This window comes from Tympanuchus pallidicinctus, unplaced genomic scaffold (assembly GCF_026119805.1).
Source record: "Tympanuchus pallidicinctus isolate F22 unplaced genomic scaffold, pur_lepc_1.0 scaffold13, whole genome shotgun sequence".
Taxonomy (NCBI): Eukaryota; Metazoa; Chordata; class Aves; order Galliformes; family Phasianidae; genus Tympanuchus; species Tympanuchus pallidicinctus.
In genome coordinates this window covers 18,808,232-18,828,106 of record NW_026294648.1, presented here as the reverse complement: position 1 = coordinate 18,828,106, position 19,875 = coordinate 18,808,232, and the positions used below count along the sequence as shown (strand labels likewise).

At 44.3% G+C, this 19,875-nt stretch overlaps 1 protein-coding gene across 2 annotated transcripts; it reads right to left on the bottom strand.

The window, feature by feature from the left end:
* Positions 1-4,757: 4,757 nt before the first annotated feature.
* On the bottom strand, positions 4,758-19,746 carry LOC128075806 (heat shock factor protein 3). Of its 2 annotated transcripts, none has more exons than XM_052672873.1 (13): positions 19,557-19,744; positions 18,559-18,667; positions 17,317-17,444; positions 13,910-14,034; positions 13,000-13,075; positions 12,261-12,322; positions 11,712-11,793; positions 11,264-11,397; positions 9,673-9,918; positions 9,297-9,402; positions 8,840-8,905; positions 7,691-7,757; positions 4,758-7,115 (listed from the first exon to the last, which is right to left on the bottom strand). In XM_052672873.1, exons 1-13 carry the CDS (start codon positions 19,674-19,676, stop codon positions 6,781-6,783), a joined length of 1,656 nt encoding a protein of 551 aa, XP_052528833.1. In that variant the 5' UTR covers positions 19,677-19,744; the 3' UTR covers positions 4,758-6,780. The 2 variants fall into 2 exon arrangements, with proteins under 2 accessions (XP_052528833.1, XP_052528834.1); XM_052672874.1 differs by lacking the exon at positions 4,758-7,115 and adding an exon at positions 7,329-7,465 and having other exon boundaries at positions 19,557-19,746.
* Positions 19,747-19,875: the final 129 nt, after the last annotated feature.

Here is a 19,875-nt window from a genome sequence, read left to right as displayed (position 1 = left end):
AAGGAACAGCTGTAGTTCCTTTGCCTAATGGAGCCTTTTAGACCAGAAAAACTTTTACTTTTTTTTCCCCCCCGATTCAACAGAAATATTAAAAAAAAAAATACAAAAAACCACCAACATCCTGCTCTTTACTATGAATTTCCCCACAAAAATCTGCATTTTTCCCCACCTGCCCAGAAATTGCCCTGTTGTGATGCAGCTGCAGATGTACTTCCCAGGGCAGCAAGGGAAGGTGCACAGCGAAGGTCAGCAACCCAGAGACACCCACACTTAATGCTAGAGCAGATCTTAACACCCAGAGGTGAACAGATGTTCAGTGCCTGCTGCTCCCATTTTCAGAGAGTCACAGATTGTCTTACACGCAGAATTATTCTGTGTTCATTAATATTAACAAAAGAAGGAGTTACAGAAGACAAGAAATGTATGTGAAAGCGAGCCTGCCAGGTGAATTATGCTACAGGCAGTCAACTATTCATTAAAGCTACTGCTTAATGTTTTTTCAATAGTCATATTTTTAACATCCAGTTTGCATTTAATTTTAACAGCTGCATCATTCAACACAACCCACTGAAGTACTTCCAAGAAATAATTTCATTTCCCCTCCACCCCTCACTATTGTGTCACTGGTGAAGATTTGTCTGCATAGACTTCTTGGTGGAAAGAAAAGACTGATGGAAGGAGAGAAACAGCAGGGCATCCTGGAAAACTGCTGAGAAGTCAATCGCATCAATATGGGAGGTCTAAAGGCTGCAAGAAATACTGAATGGCATCTCTGAGCCAAGGGCCAACGTGTCTGAAATATGGGGGCCATTTTCTCTAGGAGCTGGAAGGGCAGCTTATCTCATTTTGCCGTGGCTGTGTTCCATCACAGCAGGCATCCGTCCTGGTTGCACTGCAGCAGTCAGACCGTTCTCTGGAGGTGCTGCAGCTGGGCAGCATTGGGCGGCTCTTCCTTTCTGTTCAGGGCAATGAAATCCAGTGACCAGCTTCATTTTTCCAAAGTCAGTAACCTGATGGAAACAGTGCAGGTTTCGTTTTGCTCTTTGGGCAGAGGCACATCTGCAGTTGCATGATTTGAGGAATGGGATTTCAGCTGAGTTCTGATTATTGCTGCCACAGAACTTGCAACAGTAAAATTTGCAGTACAACCATGTCAAGCATGGCCAGCCTGGAGGAAAGAGCTAAAATTGCTGATATGACAATTTTTTGAACCGGACATGCAAGACTTCCTGAAGCTGTAATTGTACAGGATAAACATTGACTACTTAGCTAAACCAAACATGAAGAACTATAGTTCCTCAAATATGATCAACGCTGCATCTTTCTCTCCTTGTGACAGAGACACAGCGGCCAGAGTCCTTTGAGTCATGCCAACAGCCCATTTCTTTCTTACTGTAAGACTTCTTGTGGTTTCGCATCTGAACGCATGGAAGAAAAAAAAAAAAAAAAAAAAAAAAGCCTTTCATGTCCTCATATTTCAGTGCCTCTGCTTTGGATTGAATCCACTGCTTTCTCCCTTTGCAGTGCCAGGCAATAAGGCACCCAGCAACTGTCCCCCTCACAGGAGCCCATCCTCCTGCTGCACACTGGGCACGACACTCCTCAGCATCATTTCCTCAGCTCAGATAGCATCACCAACGTTGCTCTTTGTTCTGCAATTCCTGCTCCTACAGCTCTGGCTGGTAAAAAGTAGCGCAGCACAAGTCCATGTTTCACAAAAAGTGACCACGGATGGGACCTCAGAGCCCACCCATAGGGCCCACACCTACAGAGCTCGTGCCTTACCCTCGGGGTTTGAAACAGCCTGCCGAGGGTTAGAGAACTTTGCTGCAATTTTCCTGATGCTGCAAATAGGGTTTTTAGCCTGCAAGGTGATGGCAAGCAGTGCTTTGTGCAAACCACCAAGATAGAAAGCTCCCAGTGTGCTTTCATAAAGCATCTGCACCCGGGGGGAAAAAAAAAGAAAAAAAAAAAGAAAAAAAAAAAGAAAAAAAAAAAGAAAAAAAAAAAGAAAAAAAAAAAGAAAAAAAAAAAGAAAAAAAAAAAGAAAAAAAAAAAGAAAAAAAAAAGAAAAAAAAAAGAAAAAAAAAAGAAAAAAAAAAGAAAAAAAAAAAGAAAAAAAAAAAGAAAAAAAAAAAGAAAAAAAAAAAAAGCCAATTTTACCAGAAGATGTTCTTATTTGGCCAGGCCAAAGCCAACTGCCTAAACAGAGTGGAAATAATTCCTGGATGGTGCACAGAAGCTAACTGCATGGGACTTTACTGCGGTGTGCATCACATCAGCTTTCCCCACACTTACCAGAGAACTGTACAGTCAAGAAAACATGGCCTTTGTTCTACTTGACAAAACAGAATTTTAGTGTTAAAGAGCATTTCCTTCAAGGCTCAAGTCATGCAACAGAAGAGTGATACACAAATGATCTTCCTGAAAATTAACTTCCCTTCCTAGAAATTCCAAGGTCATTGACATCAGCTCTGGGCCACCTATGAGCTCAGCCAAACTCTAACAAATGGTTCCTAGCACTAACAATGGATCCTGGATGTGTGAAGCCACCTGAGTGTGCATTTCCTGCTTTGTGCCACCTAAGGGTGCAAAACGCAGGGATCAAATCCTCCCTATACCTACAGGTTTCACACTCACCAGTTACCATTGCTTTTGGTAGCCCCACTGCTATCACAGTATTTGCTCCTTCCATGTTCCTGTTTTAGTGACTCCTTAGAGGCTGTCTGAACCGTTCAGAAAACACAAATGTTTCTGTGGGACGATCTGCCTTAACCTCAGCTCGTCTCCCTGCAGGCTCACTGCCTGCTGCCAGCTGCGCCGCATGAGATGCGCAGCAGCTGCTCTTATCTCCAGAGGTATCCCACACTGGGTTAGGATCCAGTCTCTATTTTGCATTGCCAACTGCCTGAAACCCTCAAGGAAGGTTTCTCCACACAGGGCAAAATCCAGTTTTCTTTGAAAACAAGGATGAAAGAGGAATGGAAAGCAAGTTAATGCCGAGAGCTAGGGTTATGCTGCTCAAAAGAACTGCCTCAAAGAGAGCACAGATGGTCTTTCCTAGCTAGGTTAAGGCCAGCAATAGTGGAAGCACAGGCAGGGAGAGAAGAGCTGGCAGTGCGTATCGCATTATTGTTCCTGTGTTCATACAGAAGTGCCACATCTCATGGTTTGTTGGCTCTGCCCACTACCCCACCTGCAGGAAGGATAAGCCCTTTTTCCTCCATTCTCCAAGCAGCATGAATAGTATCTGCCTCTTTGCTCAGATGTTCACCTGGCCACCTGAATTTGGAGCACCTCTGCTTCCCACTAGCTCCATGTAAAGCTATAGTGTGATGGAAGGCCCAGCAGTAACAGCAGGGCAGCAGCAAACGAGGATAAGCCCAAATGCAGCCATAGATACAGAAACAAAGGAAAAAAAAACTGCTTACCCTTGGAAGACCTCAGGTAGGCAGGGATCCCCATTGAGATACCCTCACCTCCACTGCCAACCCTTAAATGAGGGCTGGGAAGGGATGGATCCTGGCTCCATCCCATCTATCACTCAGCTGAACTGCATGCACCTGAGCTCCCCTGGGCTGGCCCTGCCTTCCCACCAGGTGCTCCATCACTGCTTCAGGCCATGGCTGAGCATTTCTGCTACACTCCATATAGCACCACAGCCCCAGAGACCCACATTCTCACTGCAAAAATTTCTGAGATGGACATGAGATAGGTGGGCTGCTTTTCAGTAACAGGGATGTTCCCTTCCCAACTCCTGTCCACCAAACACATGCACACACTGTTTAAAATTACTTAAAAAAAAACCAAAACCCAGACCCTTACTGCAAGGCTCCAAAAACTGCAAGCTCATCTAGAGTTGAAACATGAAGAAAACATAACCGCTTCCCAGAATGCTTCAGTGCTGCTGATATGTTGCTGTTTTAACAAACTGTTCAGTCATGATTTTTCTGTTGCTCTCTGTAAAACCCTTTTGGTGATAGTTGCATGCCCTGCAGTATTACTGCAGCAATCTTTCTCTCCTACTCAGCTTCCACACTGGGTAGAGAAAGCTGGTAAGACTTCATTGACTTTTTATGCTCTCCATAACAAAGCTCAATTTCTTTCACATGCTGAGCGTCTCATTTGACCAATTCTTATTCTCAGATTGGATTAGCAACAATTCTTGCATCTTTGATTCCCTAAAGCATAGCTGACGAGCATCATTTAACATAACATCCAAAACATATCCCCACTCAAAGAGATTCACCATCATTCCTGCACTTACAGGAGCACTGTAAGGTCCCCTGGGCACACACAGACATTCACACAATCATCTATATGGGCAAAATAAAGATAACAGTGTAACAAAATAAATGTAACAAAACAATGCTGTCCTCAAGTTTAATGATTTCCATTTGCTTCCCCACATTTGCAATAAGCTGCATGCACTTGTTGGTCATATGCAGCCACGTTAGCATTAGAGCTCAAGGGACTCTCGAGCTGCCCACTGTTTATAGGGTGAGATTGCAGAGTCATTGGATCATCTAGGCTGGGAAAATCCCCTACAGTCATCAGCTCCAATCGTCAATTGGCAAAGCTGTAATTAGCAGGACAGCATTATCAGTCCTGAGCAAGGCCTTACCACATCAGCTATGCAATGGCATAACAAGACCTAGTGAAACTTAAAGCTCTTCCTTCTGGGAAGTTCAGCAAACTGTTTGGGAAATGTATCAGCATGCACAGAGGAACATAAAAAGGATGCACAAGAATCACAGTTTGGGTTTTGCAATTCCATAGTTTAATTAGTTCAACTAATTTGTACTTTTTTTCCTTGCTAATTTATCTTCTATTGCAATCCCTGTTAGGAAAGTAGCAAGTATACCCATTTCCTAGGCCAGAACACAAACCAGACGCAGATTCACAAATTGTTCCTAAGCCTCGGTTTCTTCTTAAGAGACAAAGTGTGTTTAAAAACTATTCTGCAATTGAGTCAAACACCTGATGGTGAGACGCAGTGAGAGCAGACTCCATCGTGGAAGAATATGACAGTGCTCCATTGCAGCGCTGCTCTTCAAGTCTCACCTGCTCAGGCAATGGAGGTTACAGATCAGCCCCCCACAGAACTGTGACCCGCACTGCGCTGTCACAGCAGCACTGAGGAAAAGCTTGCTCTGTATTGTCTTACTCTCGGAAAAAAAATCAAGGCTTTTGGGAGAAAGTAATAAAAAAAAGGGGATCACAGACATAAGGAACAGTTATAAGCAGGGGAATGAAAGGACACTGAAGGTGTTCGAGGTGTGCACATACGCAGTAGCGAGGTCCTCCTTTCCGGTGGGGAAGATCTGACAACGAAGCACAAATCTAACTTAGCAGGGTCAGCGCAGATAATGGGCATCATCCAGGCTTCAGCATATCAAAACAACTTGGATTCTTCCACATAAAAAGAACCCAAATCTTATTAGTTCAGAAACTCCAGAGAGAATAAAGCCTGTAATTGGACTGACTTCCTAACACTGAGAAATGTCTCCTACCACTGCAGCTACTTGAAAGAATCAGCGAGAATCACGCAGCCAGTTTTCTGCCTGCCCCCAGGGCTCTCCCAGCTCCCGCAGCTGTGGATGGCTGTGGCAAATTTCGGATTTCTGTGAGCTGTGGATAGGCTCCTCCCAGCCTGTGCTGGTGAAGGAGCACTTCTCCTACCGGTAAGGAGGGATAAGAGGCAATGTCTGTCACAGCTGTTCAAAGGAGAGAAGAAAACGGTGCAGGAGGGAATTTTGGGGAAAATTTTCAGATGAAGCTGATAGCAGCTTTTGGAATTCGCTATCAATCCATTCGGTTGATTGAGCTTTAAGATACAACAGGCAGAAAATCCAGGAAAAAGTCCAATGTCTACAGAGGGTCAGGTAAACAAGCAGAAGAGAAATCTTACTGTGACGTCCCACCACTGCAAATTACCCGTCACTTTTTTGTGTTCTTCTTTCAAGGACAGTGGCTGGACTTTGCTGCACATCTCCTGACTCAGTGCTACTCACAGTTCCCGAGGAAGGCGATGGATGTGGTGGGTGCAGGTCACTCTGGAAAAGCCTCCATGCAATGTGCATGAGATCAGCACTACGCACGGTGGCAAAGCACTTCTACTGCAACGCCCACAACCCGTGGCAATGGATGTGTTAGCATGTTAAAAAGTCACACGCCAGAGTTAAAATGTCATTTTCCATAGGAAAAAATTCTCCCTGTACCTAGGAGCAAATCTAGGAATAGGAAAGTAATTTAAGCCGATGCAAACATTTGTAGCCACAAACTATTAAAAAAGAAAAAACAACAAAAAAACAACCCCAAACCAACAGCAACAACAAAATAATTCTGAATTCCAATCAGAAGATACTTCTTGAAGCACCTCAGAAAGAATAAAACCCATGTGGAAAACATTACACACCACATTACTGTATAGCTGATAAAAACAAAAAAAACAAACAGCCAAACTTTACAAACAGGATACAAACAGCTTTCCTTTTGCAATAAGGATATCAGATAAAAACAGTTATGAAATACACTGTGGTATGTGCACAGGGAGGCTGTCCTTCCCTCCTCCCAGTGCCTTCAATCTTATAGCTCTTCTTTGAGAGCTTTTTTCAGCCTTCCCACATGTGCTCTTCGCTCACAGAAAGAGAACTTTCTTTAGTTGATACAGAATACAACACTCAGGAGGAAGGAGAGGAGAGAGAAGATCAAACTTCTCATTGATCCATTTATCTTTGCTGTCTAATTCACACCACTAGGCCAGTTACAGATGTGAGTTCAGGAAGTTTCTATCTCAGAGGCTTCTTCTATGAAGCTAGCAACAGGACTGAGGAGCAGGAGTGGGAACAGCTTATACTCTCCATTTCCATCTTCCGAGAGGAGAGGCGGATCACCCATTCCCAAAGTGTCCACTGGGGGCTCAGCCTGGTTTGCTGGAACTGCCAGTGGCAAGACTGTTTCACCACCTGAAGGAGGATGGAGAGCAGGTTTTTCCTCCAGGGGGGCCAGGAGGAGGTCTTTTGGATCCTCTGTCTTCCCACCAGCTTCACCAGAAGGCAGCTCTTCAAACAACGAAAGCAGAGGATTGGCCCTGTACTGTATCAGCTGCATATCTGAGGGAAAACAAACATTTTAAACTCCAGGCTCCTACAGTACGTAAGTGAAGTCTTTTACTCAAGGCAAGGAAAATTGGAAGGGCTGCTTCAAAACTTTGTTTGCTAAAGAAAAGCACAGCTGAGCTCTGACAGATTACACCAGCAGGTGCAAGAGAGTAAGGCCTGCAGCTAAGGCTCCTGTGTCTTTTAAGATCAATGTCTGAAACACACTTCAAGTCCCTACAAACACTGCATGCACTGGCATCACTGAAGTAGTAAAGTGAGTTGCACTGCACTTATGTGGGTTGTAGCCCTGTAGGAGATACCTCCACAATGGCATTTGCAGTTCTTCTCCTTACTGTGGCACTCTGTCACACATAAGAAAAGAGGAACAGTTAACATGGGAAACAGAACAGGGTTTGTAAAACTGAGGTACAGCTTCATTAAGATCAAGGAAATCCCAGTCGTCGTTCACATTCTAAGCCCACGCCAAAGAAGGAAATGAGCCACGTTACAGGCTAGAAAAAATTCCATTTCCATACGCAGTTTTGGAAGAGTATGGAACTGTCACAGCTCTGTTCCCTCCTGCCCACCTTTGCTTCCTGCTGTTTCTCTATCACTTCCTCCCAGATGTTCAGTGCTGTCTCCCATGTCTGCAATCTGAAGCACAAAGGACAGAGAATAAAGCAGAATGCTTAACAAAAATATCTGGCTATTTACTGACTGCTTAGCAACATCAATGGTGAAAGGAGGAGGGAAGAGGAATTAAACAGCTGACCAATGTAAACTGACCTGACAAACCCATTACTGGAGATAAAGGCTAGTGAAGACACTGAACTACAGACAAAGTTATCTTACCAAAAGCAACCAATCTTCTCATTAGCCAATATTTACTTCTCCCTACCAGAAGTTTGCCTTGTTGGAATAACACAGCTAAACATTATTTCATTTGTACAATGAAATTTTGCAAACACTGCTTGAGCACAGCAGCATTTTACCTCAATGGTGGTTATGGCAAGAAATTTTAGTTTAAAAATTATTTATAGGCTACAAAATAAACAACAATGCAAGAGTCCTTTAATAATGTGAAACAATCTTAGGAACAGGGCCCAGAAAAGGAAAATTACACTGAGCTTCTACATGTCCTCTCAGGAAGTTCTATTGAGCCATGCTCAGAATAAATACAGCATCCTGTATTCTTGTTTTTTTCCTTTAAAAAAACACAAAAAAACCCCTTTCCTTCAGCCTTCTGATAGACTGCAGGCACACAACCTGAACTACAATCCCAGGTCTTGTTATTACTTGGCTAAAAGACAGCAAGCCAAGAAACTCATCTCACACATACTGGAAAATGACAAGATTTTCTGACCTCCTCTTTCTAAACAGATCATACAGAAGTAACAGATAGGAATAAAAAAAAGTTCCTCAACACAGACAGCTGATTCAGCAACCATTAGTTTTCTTCTTCCTTATGTTCTCAGATTATTATAAAGTAATGAATACCTTATTTTAAGCCAAGTGGCAGCACCATAAGACATGAAACTCTTTTGAGAATCCTCTTAAATTCCTGTATGCCAACGGCAATAACAGAAAGCATTAAATCACCCAGATTAGAGAAAATGGTAGTTTCATCCTGAGCTATCAATCTCAACCCAGTCCCTACCCTCAATTTACATCAGTCAAAGTTTAACTTCCAATAACATTTTAACCCTCCCCATCATAGGAGCAAATCTTACTCTTACATTTTCCATACCAGGGGAAGTTTCCATCAAGTTCATATCCAGGGCTGGCAGTTCAGGGTTAAACACCTGAAAGCAGAACCAGATCATACATAGGAGAGTATATCACATAATAAGGTTCTTAAAGCAAAACTTCAGAGCAATTCCACTGCATCCCCCCATGCAAGCACAGGGATGGTGGCTCACTTGCAGGTCTACTGCAATGTATTCTGCCCTGTGGCAGTTAACTGAGCTCACAGGAGCTCTACATGATGACAGCACTGCATGAACTGAGAATGGCTCTCCAGATTGGTTCGTGCTTCGTTACCCTCCTTGCATGACTACGCACCACTCTATCCATAACTATTCGCCTTTCAGGATTTTCTTCTCACTTGATCACTACAGCAAGGAATAAATCTGTAAAATCTCATAAAGCAACCTAACCAGTATCAGACACCAGAATAAATGAGAAGACACTTACATCGCTGAAAGCTTCAGAACCAAAGCTATACTGCTTCCCAGATAACATTGCTTGAAGCTCTTCAAGGCTGGCATCAATGCAATTAAGAAAATCCTGAATTTCTTCTCTAAGAAAGACAAAATTATACAGTACAGTGTAAGAAACAGTCAGCACTTAGGGCCCTTTATTGCACCACAGGGCAGGAAAAACCTCTTAGAAGTGAGAAGTGTTAATTTCTGGGTTATTACAGCTGTTGGATAAGCAGAGTGCAAGACTGTATTACTCATAATCCAGAACAGTTTATTGCCAGATGAACAAAACCACAGTCCTGTATCAATTTAATGGTCCAACTCTTTTCCCAACACGTACAAGGACACCTGAAGAGGGGAGTTAATACCTGTCCAGTAAAGGATCATTTTGGTTTCCAGAGTTACTCTCGTTCAAGATGGAGTCAATCACTGACACAGGGTCTTCTGCAGCATTAGCTTGTGCAGTGTGCAGTTCTACAGCAGCATTTCCCACTTCACTGGATTTGCTGACATCATTTATATGAGCTGGGGGGATGGGTTCTGCACAACTTAACTCACTGGGCTGCGATACTTGACAAATCGGTAAGCCGGGATCCAGAGCTGTCTGCGCCTCTCTAGAACGTGACCCAAAGAGAAACAAGACAGGAAAATTCATCAACCGTGTCACTGCTCATTACACATTTAGTATTTGATATTTTAATGCCCAGTGAGGTCAAATTCAGCAAGGGCTCAAATAACCAACCGCTTTTTTAAAAAATAAGCTAAGTGCCTTCCTAAAGGGAAGTGAAGGATCACTTGTTAAGGCTAATTCAGTCAGCACTGAACATCCCCTTTACCCCGATTGGTAGAACTGTTTGGGCTGGAAGACATCTTCAAAGATCCCCAGCCCAAACCTCCCACTGCAGCACACTGCTCAGCAGCCCTGCCCAGCCTGACCTTGAACGCCTTCCATCACTGGTCATCCACAACTTCTCTGGGCAACCTGCTCCAGCATCCCACACCCTAATCACTGCATGAACTCTTTTTCAAATCCAATTTAAATCTACCCTTCTTTAGTTCAAAACTATTGCCTCTCATGCTATCACTAGAGGCTCTTATAAAAATCTCTCTATATCTTTCTTCTTACCCCCCTTTATAAATTAAAAGTCAAGCTTTCTCAGTTTTTAGAAACAAGAGCTCCACCTTTGTGCCTTTCATACTTTCTACACAGGATAAATCCAAAGAAAATTTGTGAATTTTTAAAAGGTTCCATTTGCATTGTAATTTTTTTAGAAAAATCTAAAAGCTTTCTTCTTCCAGCATGGTGACCAAATGCCGGCTCTGCAACTCTTTAGATTGGTAATGAGTTCTTAAAAAGAAGGTACAGAATGTTCTTGACTTCAAATAATGAGATTCTGACAGACCAAAGAGGGCAGAAGGCCACATGGACACATGGTGGTAGGGAAACTCACAACACTGTGTCTAGAAATATAAGATTCCAAACCGGTCTATATTTTACTCTGAAGGTTAGCAACTGAATGGGTTTTCCACAATAATCTGAGATCACAAAAAGAAGACTGCTTCCCCTCCAGTGCATTTAACATAATATTAGCCACAACAGTACTGAAATCAGAGATAAAATCATAAGTTTTGCATTATCTGTAAACAATGAATGCATTCAGTTCCTTGTTCGGTCAAAAAGCGACATGTTTATTTGTTGAACAGACAAAAGCAGGTTGCCAGAAATCATACCAAAGAATCACAGCACGGTTGGGTTGGAAGGGACTCTAAAGCCCAACCACCCCCAGCCCTTTGTGGGCTGGCTGCCCTCAGCTCAGGCTGCCTCAGGCACTTCCAGGGATGGGGCATTGCAGCTCAAGGGCAGCAGTGCCAGGTCCTTCTATCCTGTACAATGTTTAACTTACACTAACATAACCACTTAACAAGTTAAGCATAAGTCTGTCACATCCTTACACGTACCTATCTCTGCCACTTGTGTGTGCTACAGCAAGGAGACCATTGGTGGCATTTTCCAGGGTATCAGTGATATCTCGGATGATGAGACCTGTACGATTTCCATCCTCATCATCTGAATTACGTTCAGAAAAAGCCATCTGCAGGATATGATATATCAAACAGAATGAATAAAACAAAAAGATTTTGTTGTTTCTAAAATGTTTACTCTCTTCTCTTGCAGCTTCCATTTCCCATTCAGATTTCATCTACACCAAGCTGTACTGATTTGCATGACTGTATAGTCTGCATTTACAGACTGTATAGTCTGCATAGGGCAGTGTTTTAAATTGGTCTATTTATTTCAAAATAGCCCCAGCTATAAGGAAGCAAGGAAGTAAGCTGTGAGGAAGACTTCAAGGGCACTGTACAGCACCTTGTCTAACTCGGGCCCTCTTTCCCTGCACAGACTTACTGCTTGGCCACTCTCCACAGGTATGCGGACATACTGACGGCTGTACTTGGAAGGTGAAGCACCTGCAGCATCTGTCAGAGACCTGAGACAAAGTACAACGTTAGTGGATCCTGCTGCAGTAAACAGCTGCAGTAATGCTAGACATGTGCAGGAGCAGTAAGAACTATTACTCATCCACTTCTAAAACCAGCTTTTTGACATAACTTTTAATAAAGAGACTGCAGATGGACCAAAGTCTAAGTACACTTTTTGTTTTGTAGTGAATCAGTAACACTGGCACTTTTTTTTTAAAAAAGAGTTACCATTTCTGCAACTTTTTCCTTCAAAACATAGAACATATACTGTACTGTCTTCTCATCCTATTCATTTTTGATTTAAGAAATCCATGCTTTTTTTAACTTCTTCCACTTTTCTCAAGTATGAATAAAAGAACACAACAGTGATAACAATATTCTCTATACACCCCAAGAAAAGCATCTTGCTTCTAGAAGTTGATTCATCTCCATAATGCACACTGGATGCTGCTTTGTGACCCTATCCAGTAATTACCTTTTCCTTTTGACCCCAACAATATAATTTCCTCGCATCAAACTTAGTATAAACTGAAGAATCTAAAAAGGAAAAACAAAAAGCCAAAAACAAATGATCAGCTTGGCAACGTGGATACTAACACATTAACTCAGACTTAGCTTTTATGATTTAAATTAGCAAGTAAATTAAATAGCCATTCATGCCCTTATCTTAAAAAGCAAAATGATAGTTACAGAAGGCACTGAAAAACCATCTCATTTGGTCTCATTTGGACAGTTCTTTTTTTTCAAGTGTAAGAAAATACCACAGGTCACTATGGAAGATTCCAGATCAGAAACAGCTGAGGGATAAACCAGAGAAAACCCGATCCAGTGCAGCAACTCCTATAGCTTCCACACCGACTTCTTGGCAGATCTGCCTGAGCCCTCACAGGCTCCACCCCGTGTGCCTGCAGTCTCTCCCTTTAGTTCCCATTACACTGCCTCCAGCCCCACTTGTACCCCGGTTGCCTTGACTCTCCGCTTTCTCTACAAATACGAGTCACTGAATTGAAATTCTTATCACTAAGATTTTCTTTAGATTTTGCTTTGCTGCGCTGCTTCTTGGACACTCAGGAACTGTGAACATTTTCGTTATGCTGTATTAATATAGCCTGTTCAGCTCTGTGTCATTTGTCATTCTACATGAGCAAAGAATGCCGTCAGGTATCACAGAGGCAGGAATAAGGATGGTAGCACTGAAGATGCTGCAATGGTACCTTAGACAGCAGCTTCTGTTGTTGACTGTGCTTCTGCCTTAGAACTGCCACTTCTTTCCACAGGGCCTTATTTTCTCTGCAATGCAGAATAAATCAGAAGACAGAGGATGAACAGAGTTTACTTTATATGATTTAGTTTCACAGCTTTCAAACTTTCACAGTACCTTGCAGGACCAATGGCAACATTTTTTCCATGGGTAACTAACAATTGGTTCATCAAATTCACTGCTGTAAGCTCCGAGTTAAACTAACCCTGTTTTTCCTCCAGCAGGACCAAAAGCTCACTAATGGCACCTTCTAATCTTTCACTGTTCCATTAATAATCTTGTTTTGAGGGCACTCCTCGTTTCAAAGTCTTAGAGTAAGGACATGGTGTTTGGAAACAGGCTAAGTGCAACACAGACCCATCGGAATGGTTTCAAATGATTCATAAAACACAAAACCAAAGAGGAGGTGGAGTGTATGCATGCCCTGAGCTCTGGTTGATACCCACCTGCGTGCCAGTGATCTGGGCATGTTACCATTGCCCATACAAAAAGCACACGAAGGAACAGAAAATGAGGAAACAAAGTTAATTTCCAGTCAGGAAGAAAACCCAATGTTACTTCTAGTTGCATCAACCCCTGTTTTGTGTTTAGAAGATGAAAAGCTTTGATACCCTAAAAAGCTACTACAGTTGATGGCAACCAAAAGCAAATCTGAAGATAGCCAAGAAACTCACAGTTTGAATCTCTGGTCTGCTACTGCATTATGGAAACATACAAGATTCAGAATGCTGTGTGCCATGTAATGAGGATTCTTAGGAAAAACAGTTTCACCTGTTTGCAGTTCAACTAAACCACGTATTTAGCCAAGCTCCAATACATGTAAACTCTACTCAGTGCCTAAGTGCTCCCTCAGCAGGTGGTACCTCTTCATGTTAGCCAGTCTGATGTCCATGTTGTTCTGCTGCTCTCTCATCTCCTGGACTTCAGAGAGTACTTTGTGTAAGTCCTCTGCACAGACCTTGAGATCCTCAGTTCTTACTGCAGACACCTACAATAAGTCCAAGTTATACATGCTTTACTAAGAACAGAGCCTTTTATGCACCCTTGTAAATGAGCAGTGCAGTTAGGCTGTGGAAAGGGCATAAATTTCATTAAAAGATTGGCTAAGATTACTAACTCCAACACATCACAAAATACCACAACTGATAAAGATGACAGCCCTTACAACAGTCTCGACTGTCTGAAAATAAACAAGATGTGAACGAAAACACCATCACAGTTCAAGCTAAAATCCAAAGCACTGATTGAAAATGGCCTCTACTGAGGGATTCTCCCTGCCAGGCCTGGTGAACGCTTGCCCCCTAGTGTCAAAAGGTAAGGCAAAACCAAAAGGACTGTGGAGCAGTAAGGAGGGAATGGTCACATTCCTTGCAGGCGTGGGCATACCTGCTAGCACAGGAACAGCAAAGCGCCACGAAGTTACTAAGGAAAAAATGCAGGCGCCTAATTACACGACTGGAAAATTTGTCTTACAGCTGGTGAACTGCAGATTCCTAAAGCACTGCTTCATCTTCTACCTCTCAGTGACATTCCAAGACTTTGCAGACTTGTCCTCCAAAAGTCAGAGCCAAAACTGCTTTTCTACCCACAGCAAAACTTCTAAATGCCATCTCTTCAATGAGGGTAGAAGAGCTATCAGATAGCAAGGAGTTCAGTTTCTCCTCTCCACAGTTCCATATCTAAAACATTCCAGTTCCTTCCGTAAGGCTGCAGTGGTGCCATTAATGGCTTATAAATAGTTCAAGTTCTAAAATAATAGATACAAGTTTTATACACAAGTTACAAAATAACAGGTCTCATCACTTACGAATGGTACGCACAGGTTTTGTAGGCATAATTTAAAAACTATTTAGCCAAACACAGACTGCAATGAAATCAAATGAAGTTGGAGCAGGTAATCACCAGATCTCTCTTCCAACCTAACAGTGTGCTCTCATTTCACTTATTCTGTTAAAATCCAGGAGATGTGGAAGCCTACTGTTTCCGTGCAGGCTGGCTCACAGATTCCCACTGTTTTTAAATTAAAATTGGTATTCATTGGTCAAAATTGACCTACAGTGCTGTAAAATAGTGTCCCATCACTGTGTGATGACACAATAGCATTATGGAATTCTGTGCTAGAATTGCTCCTGCTTCTAACAACGCTCTTATATTAGCTCTTCTATACTAGTTTGAGGAGTAGACTTTTACAGTTTCACACAGATCTCCCAAAAGCTGTCACTGCAAGATCTGCCTGTCCACTCCAGCTCAACTAGCTAGCTGTTACCTCTCATGCTTTTTCCTCAGCATTTCGACTCTGTTTCAAAGTACAACATCCTTCACCAAGCTAAAAGGCAGCCCAGCAATTGGTAAAGACAGTCCACAGTGCCTGCTGCTGGTTGGCAGACAAGCAGCAAATGTTTTCCAAAGCACACAAATCCACCGGGTATTACGTGTGGTCACTGCATTTTGATGTTAGAGCACACATAACTACCTTCATAAGGCTCTGGGGAGACCTGATAGCAGCCTTTCTGTATCTAGTGGGGGCTGTAAGAAAGAAGGGGGCAGACTCTTTAGCAAGGTCTGCAAAAGGAAATGGCTTCAAACTAAAAGAAGATTTAATTGGACATAAGGAAGAAGTTATTTACAGTCAGGGTGGCAAGGCAGTGGCACAGGTTGCTCAGAGAGGAGTGGATGCCCCATGCCAAGGTCAGGCTACATGGGGCTCTGAGCAGTGATGGAGTTGTGCCCATCCCTGTGCACTGCAGGCGACTCTTAAAGGTCCCTTCCAACTCAAACAACTGTAAGATTCTACAGCACTATCCCTCTGCAGAAATAACTGTTTTCTTAACACAGCCTAGTGTTCAAAAGGATGCACTGAACGGCCTGACAGTTCTCGCTGTCTGCAGTTTTGGATGCTTTACTATTTGTTGTAGATAGCACCATGTGCTAATATACTTTATGCACCCCAAATGAAAACCTGATTCCTCTTCAGCACAACACCCCTTCATGGGAAGGATACCCAAAGGATGCAGACAGTAGGTGCAAGTACCAAATGCAGTCAGAATGCCTCTTGGAGGGAAAGCCAAACTAAAACGTTCTGCCAAATACGAGGAACAGCTTTCTTCCAAGTTTGTGACTATATAATAAGGATGTCAAGACTGAGTCACACGAACAGAGATCCTAGCCCTAACAGTGAAATGAGTAAAGAAAGGAAGTCCTGCATTCAGACACACTCCTGTTTGAGGCTGAAATACATTTCCATTCCAGGCAGTAAAGCATAAGAAAAGCTAACGGATGTTTTATCCATTGCAAAAATCACATTTCCTGTGCAACAAAGAATATATTTCACCAGAATTTACATGAATGTCTTTGGCACTAAATAGTGCTTTTGTCTTCTCATCTAGAGTACTCCACCCAGTGCAACACCCATGGGATACACAGTGCCATGTGTAATGCCAGCACTGACTGTCAGCATACCAGAAAGGAAGGTGTGCAAGCTAGGACAAGTTAGCAGTTATGGCATCTGCAAAGAGCACAGGTCTGTGTCAGAGAAACTGCTACCATATTTGATCAACTGAGATTCTGAGCAGAGAGTTCAGCAAAGAATCAATCAAAACACAATTGTGACTCTAGCTAACCCTCAAGCCTACTCTCTGCTTTTATTAACTTGGGCATTGCAGTCACCACATTATGACACTCTAAAGAAAGAACTCCAAAGTTCAAATGTCAACAAGATGTATCATGGTAGTGTCTTTCTCTGGCAGCCAGGATATTATGGGCTGTAACGTGCAAGCAGAGAAAATATATGCATGCAGGTGCAGTTAAGACAAGGCCAAATACACAAAAGAAAACTAGAAAGTGCTTGCAAAAAAAGTAGCTTATTAGCAAAATGGTGTTGGAGGAAAAAAATAATTTATGTGAGCTGAGTATTGCTGCCTGTGCTGCATCCACACCACCTTTATCATTAATGGAACTGTTGAACACAGTTGGACTCAGTATTGACCCTAGAGGTGCACCACCAGCTAGAGTCTGTGCCACTGATAAAAGCTGTAGACCTCCTGTGTGTTGCTAGACAACAACAGGGTGCGTTTTGTTTAAGAGCTGACAGGAGGAGGCCAAGCCAAGCATTAGTGTGGCATTCAGGAGGGAGCTGCTAAGGCTTGCCAGTGCACAGCCTTGGTTCTCCAGGAATTTGTTGGCTGTAAAGTGTTTGAAACGCTCAGAATTGCTCTAGATAAACTTCTTTTCATAACAATAACAGTGAAGTAAATAAATGCTTAGACTGTACCTTGCGTTTGATGTTTTCCAATAAATGTGCATTTCCTTGCTTGAAGAAAGGGTGCTGGAACTCAATGACTGAGTTTTTCTCTGCTGTAATCATACCATTCTCCAAAGCAACCACCTTCCTGAAACCATCTGTGGAGAGGGATTGAAATAAAATCATTTCTTCTAAAGTAAAGCTCACTGTTACAAAACAGAGCTAAAGAAAACCACAAAGCTATTGAAATACCTACAGCTACACAGCTATTGGAAGCAGGAGCCTCCTTTCAGTGCTCAACCACTTCACTGCTCTGATCACCACAGACAGGGAACACACCGACCTACCACACCACCAAATGATCTACAAACAGCATGCATGGCACCGGCCTGCTAGTCCTGGAAGCAAGACAGTCCAAATAATCACAGAAGCAAGTCAGCAGATTTCCTAGGACACCTCGCATAAAATGAGGAATGGACAGTATGTCCCACCTTCCCTTTCATCCCTATAGACTCAGGCAACTGCATACCAAAACAAATGCTGTTGTATCCCACCAGAGTCTATGGAATATTAAAAGGAAGAGAAATTAGTCCTCCGCCTACAGCAACAAATCAGGCACAAAAACCACTTCTTCCACCCCAGACTGTCTCCATGAAATAAGGCTCTATTTCCACCACTGCTTTAAATACCGAAAGGATGATGCAAATTAGTTACCAGACCAATGTGTATCTTTTCTCACTCAAGTTCTTAACACAATTGATACGTTCCAGCCTCGCTGCGCCCCAAAGGCACTATCATGAGAAAACCTCAGTGTAAGCAGCATGAGGAGGCTGCCACCCCACTGCATACCTTCATATGAATATTTGTATTTTATCATTTAACTGCGTTATGAGACTGCTGACAACTGTTTCTTCACATGTCATGCAAACAGTGTCCTCCAGATCCTCTCCTTTCCCGGGAAGGATTCACTCAATCACTTTTAACCCCCTTACTCAAAGGCAGCCAATTCCTGCGCAGTCTGCACCTTCACCTGGCCCCAAACCAACTCTTTGTGCTCCGCACACTGCACTGACTTGAGATTGCCACCTCATTCTGACTCCACTGCCTGCACACACTGTGCACATCTCACAGAACAGGCAGTATGTGATGCTCACGAGTACGGCACAGAAAATATAAAAAGGAGACTCGGTCCAGCTTGAGCCGTCGGTGGGATTAACGCTGCTTCAACAGAGAAAGCAACACAAACATGCATGCACAGCAGCTGATGCTTACACATGTTGAGCTGTCGGATGAAGCTGGAGATGTTGTTGTGTTTGAAGTACTTAGGGAGCAGCTCCTTGGCAAACCGCTGCTCATCCAGTATGCAGAAGTTCTCACCATTCTGGGAAATAAGGGACAGTAACAGTGAGAACAAACATTTCTGAGGCGCTGCTCTGATGCCAGGATCATTGCTGGAGCCAGTTCCTACGGCACCATGGGCACAACACACCAAAGGGCACCGCCTGAGGGGACTTAATGAGTTTTCCAGATCGTAACAAAAAAGATCGGGGGAAAAAAAGCCTTTCAGGGAACACTGCTCTGGAATTGCGGTTTGGTTGGTTTGTTTGTTTTTATTTTTTTTTTTTTCAAAGTCTGAACTTTGGCCTCGAGCCAAAGAAAAAAATCGTTCTAAAACAGATCCCGGCACACGAAGGGCAAACGGCGCTCAGGCCGCGCGGCGTCACCGCTAAAAATACCCGGGGGCAGAGCGGGGCGGCGGCGGTACGGGGCGAACGGAGCGCACCGCGCGGGCCGGATGGAGCTCGTGGTTCGTATGGCCGCGACGGGGAGCGAACGGATCTCTTCACCTTCGCCTTTTAAAGGCCGACATCCGGAGAAACGAATGGAAAAAATACGCGTTAGAAAAGGACACGGAGCGAAAGTCAACGCCGCGGGCGTTCGCGTCCGCGTGCGGCTGCGGCGTCCCCGCCTGGAGGCTCTCGGCGGCACGAGAGGAAAAATTAAAGTTAACGGGTTCGGAGCGCCGTTGGCGGCTCAGACGCAGCGCCGCTCCGCTCCGATCGCCGCGCGGTGCGGCCCGGACGCGGCACGGAACCGCTCCGGGCCCCGCTCGCGCCACGTGCCACGCGCCAGCGCTCCCGGCCCGGCTGGCCCGGCTGGCCCGGCCCGGCACGCCGCCGCCTCCCCCGGGGCCTCGCTCCCCGCGGGGCCTCCCAGATCACCGCCGCCGCCGCCGCCGCCGCCTCCCGTTGCCCCGGGGCCGCCCTCACCCGACTCCAGCAGATGACGTCGTCACTTTGCGGATCCTCCACCAGGGCCCACAGCTTCGCCAAGAAGCCGGGCACCGGTGCGGCGCCGGGGGCGCCGGGCAGCGCCGACCCTTCCCTCATCCTCAGGCCGGGCCGAGCTCTCGTGCGGCGGCCGCGCGGGCGGATCCCCACCGGAGACCGTGACGCCACGACGGGCGGGGCCCGCGGGCCAGGGCTCGTTGGTGGGCGGGGCGAGGCCAGGGCGGCTCGCTCATTGGCGCTCGCATCCAGGTCCCGCCCCGCCCGCCTCGCCCCGCCCCCTGCCGGCGCGTGCCTCTTG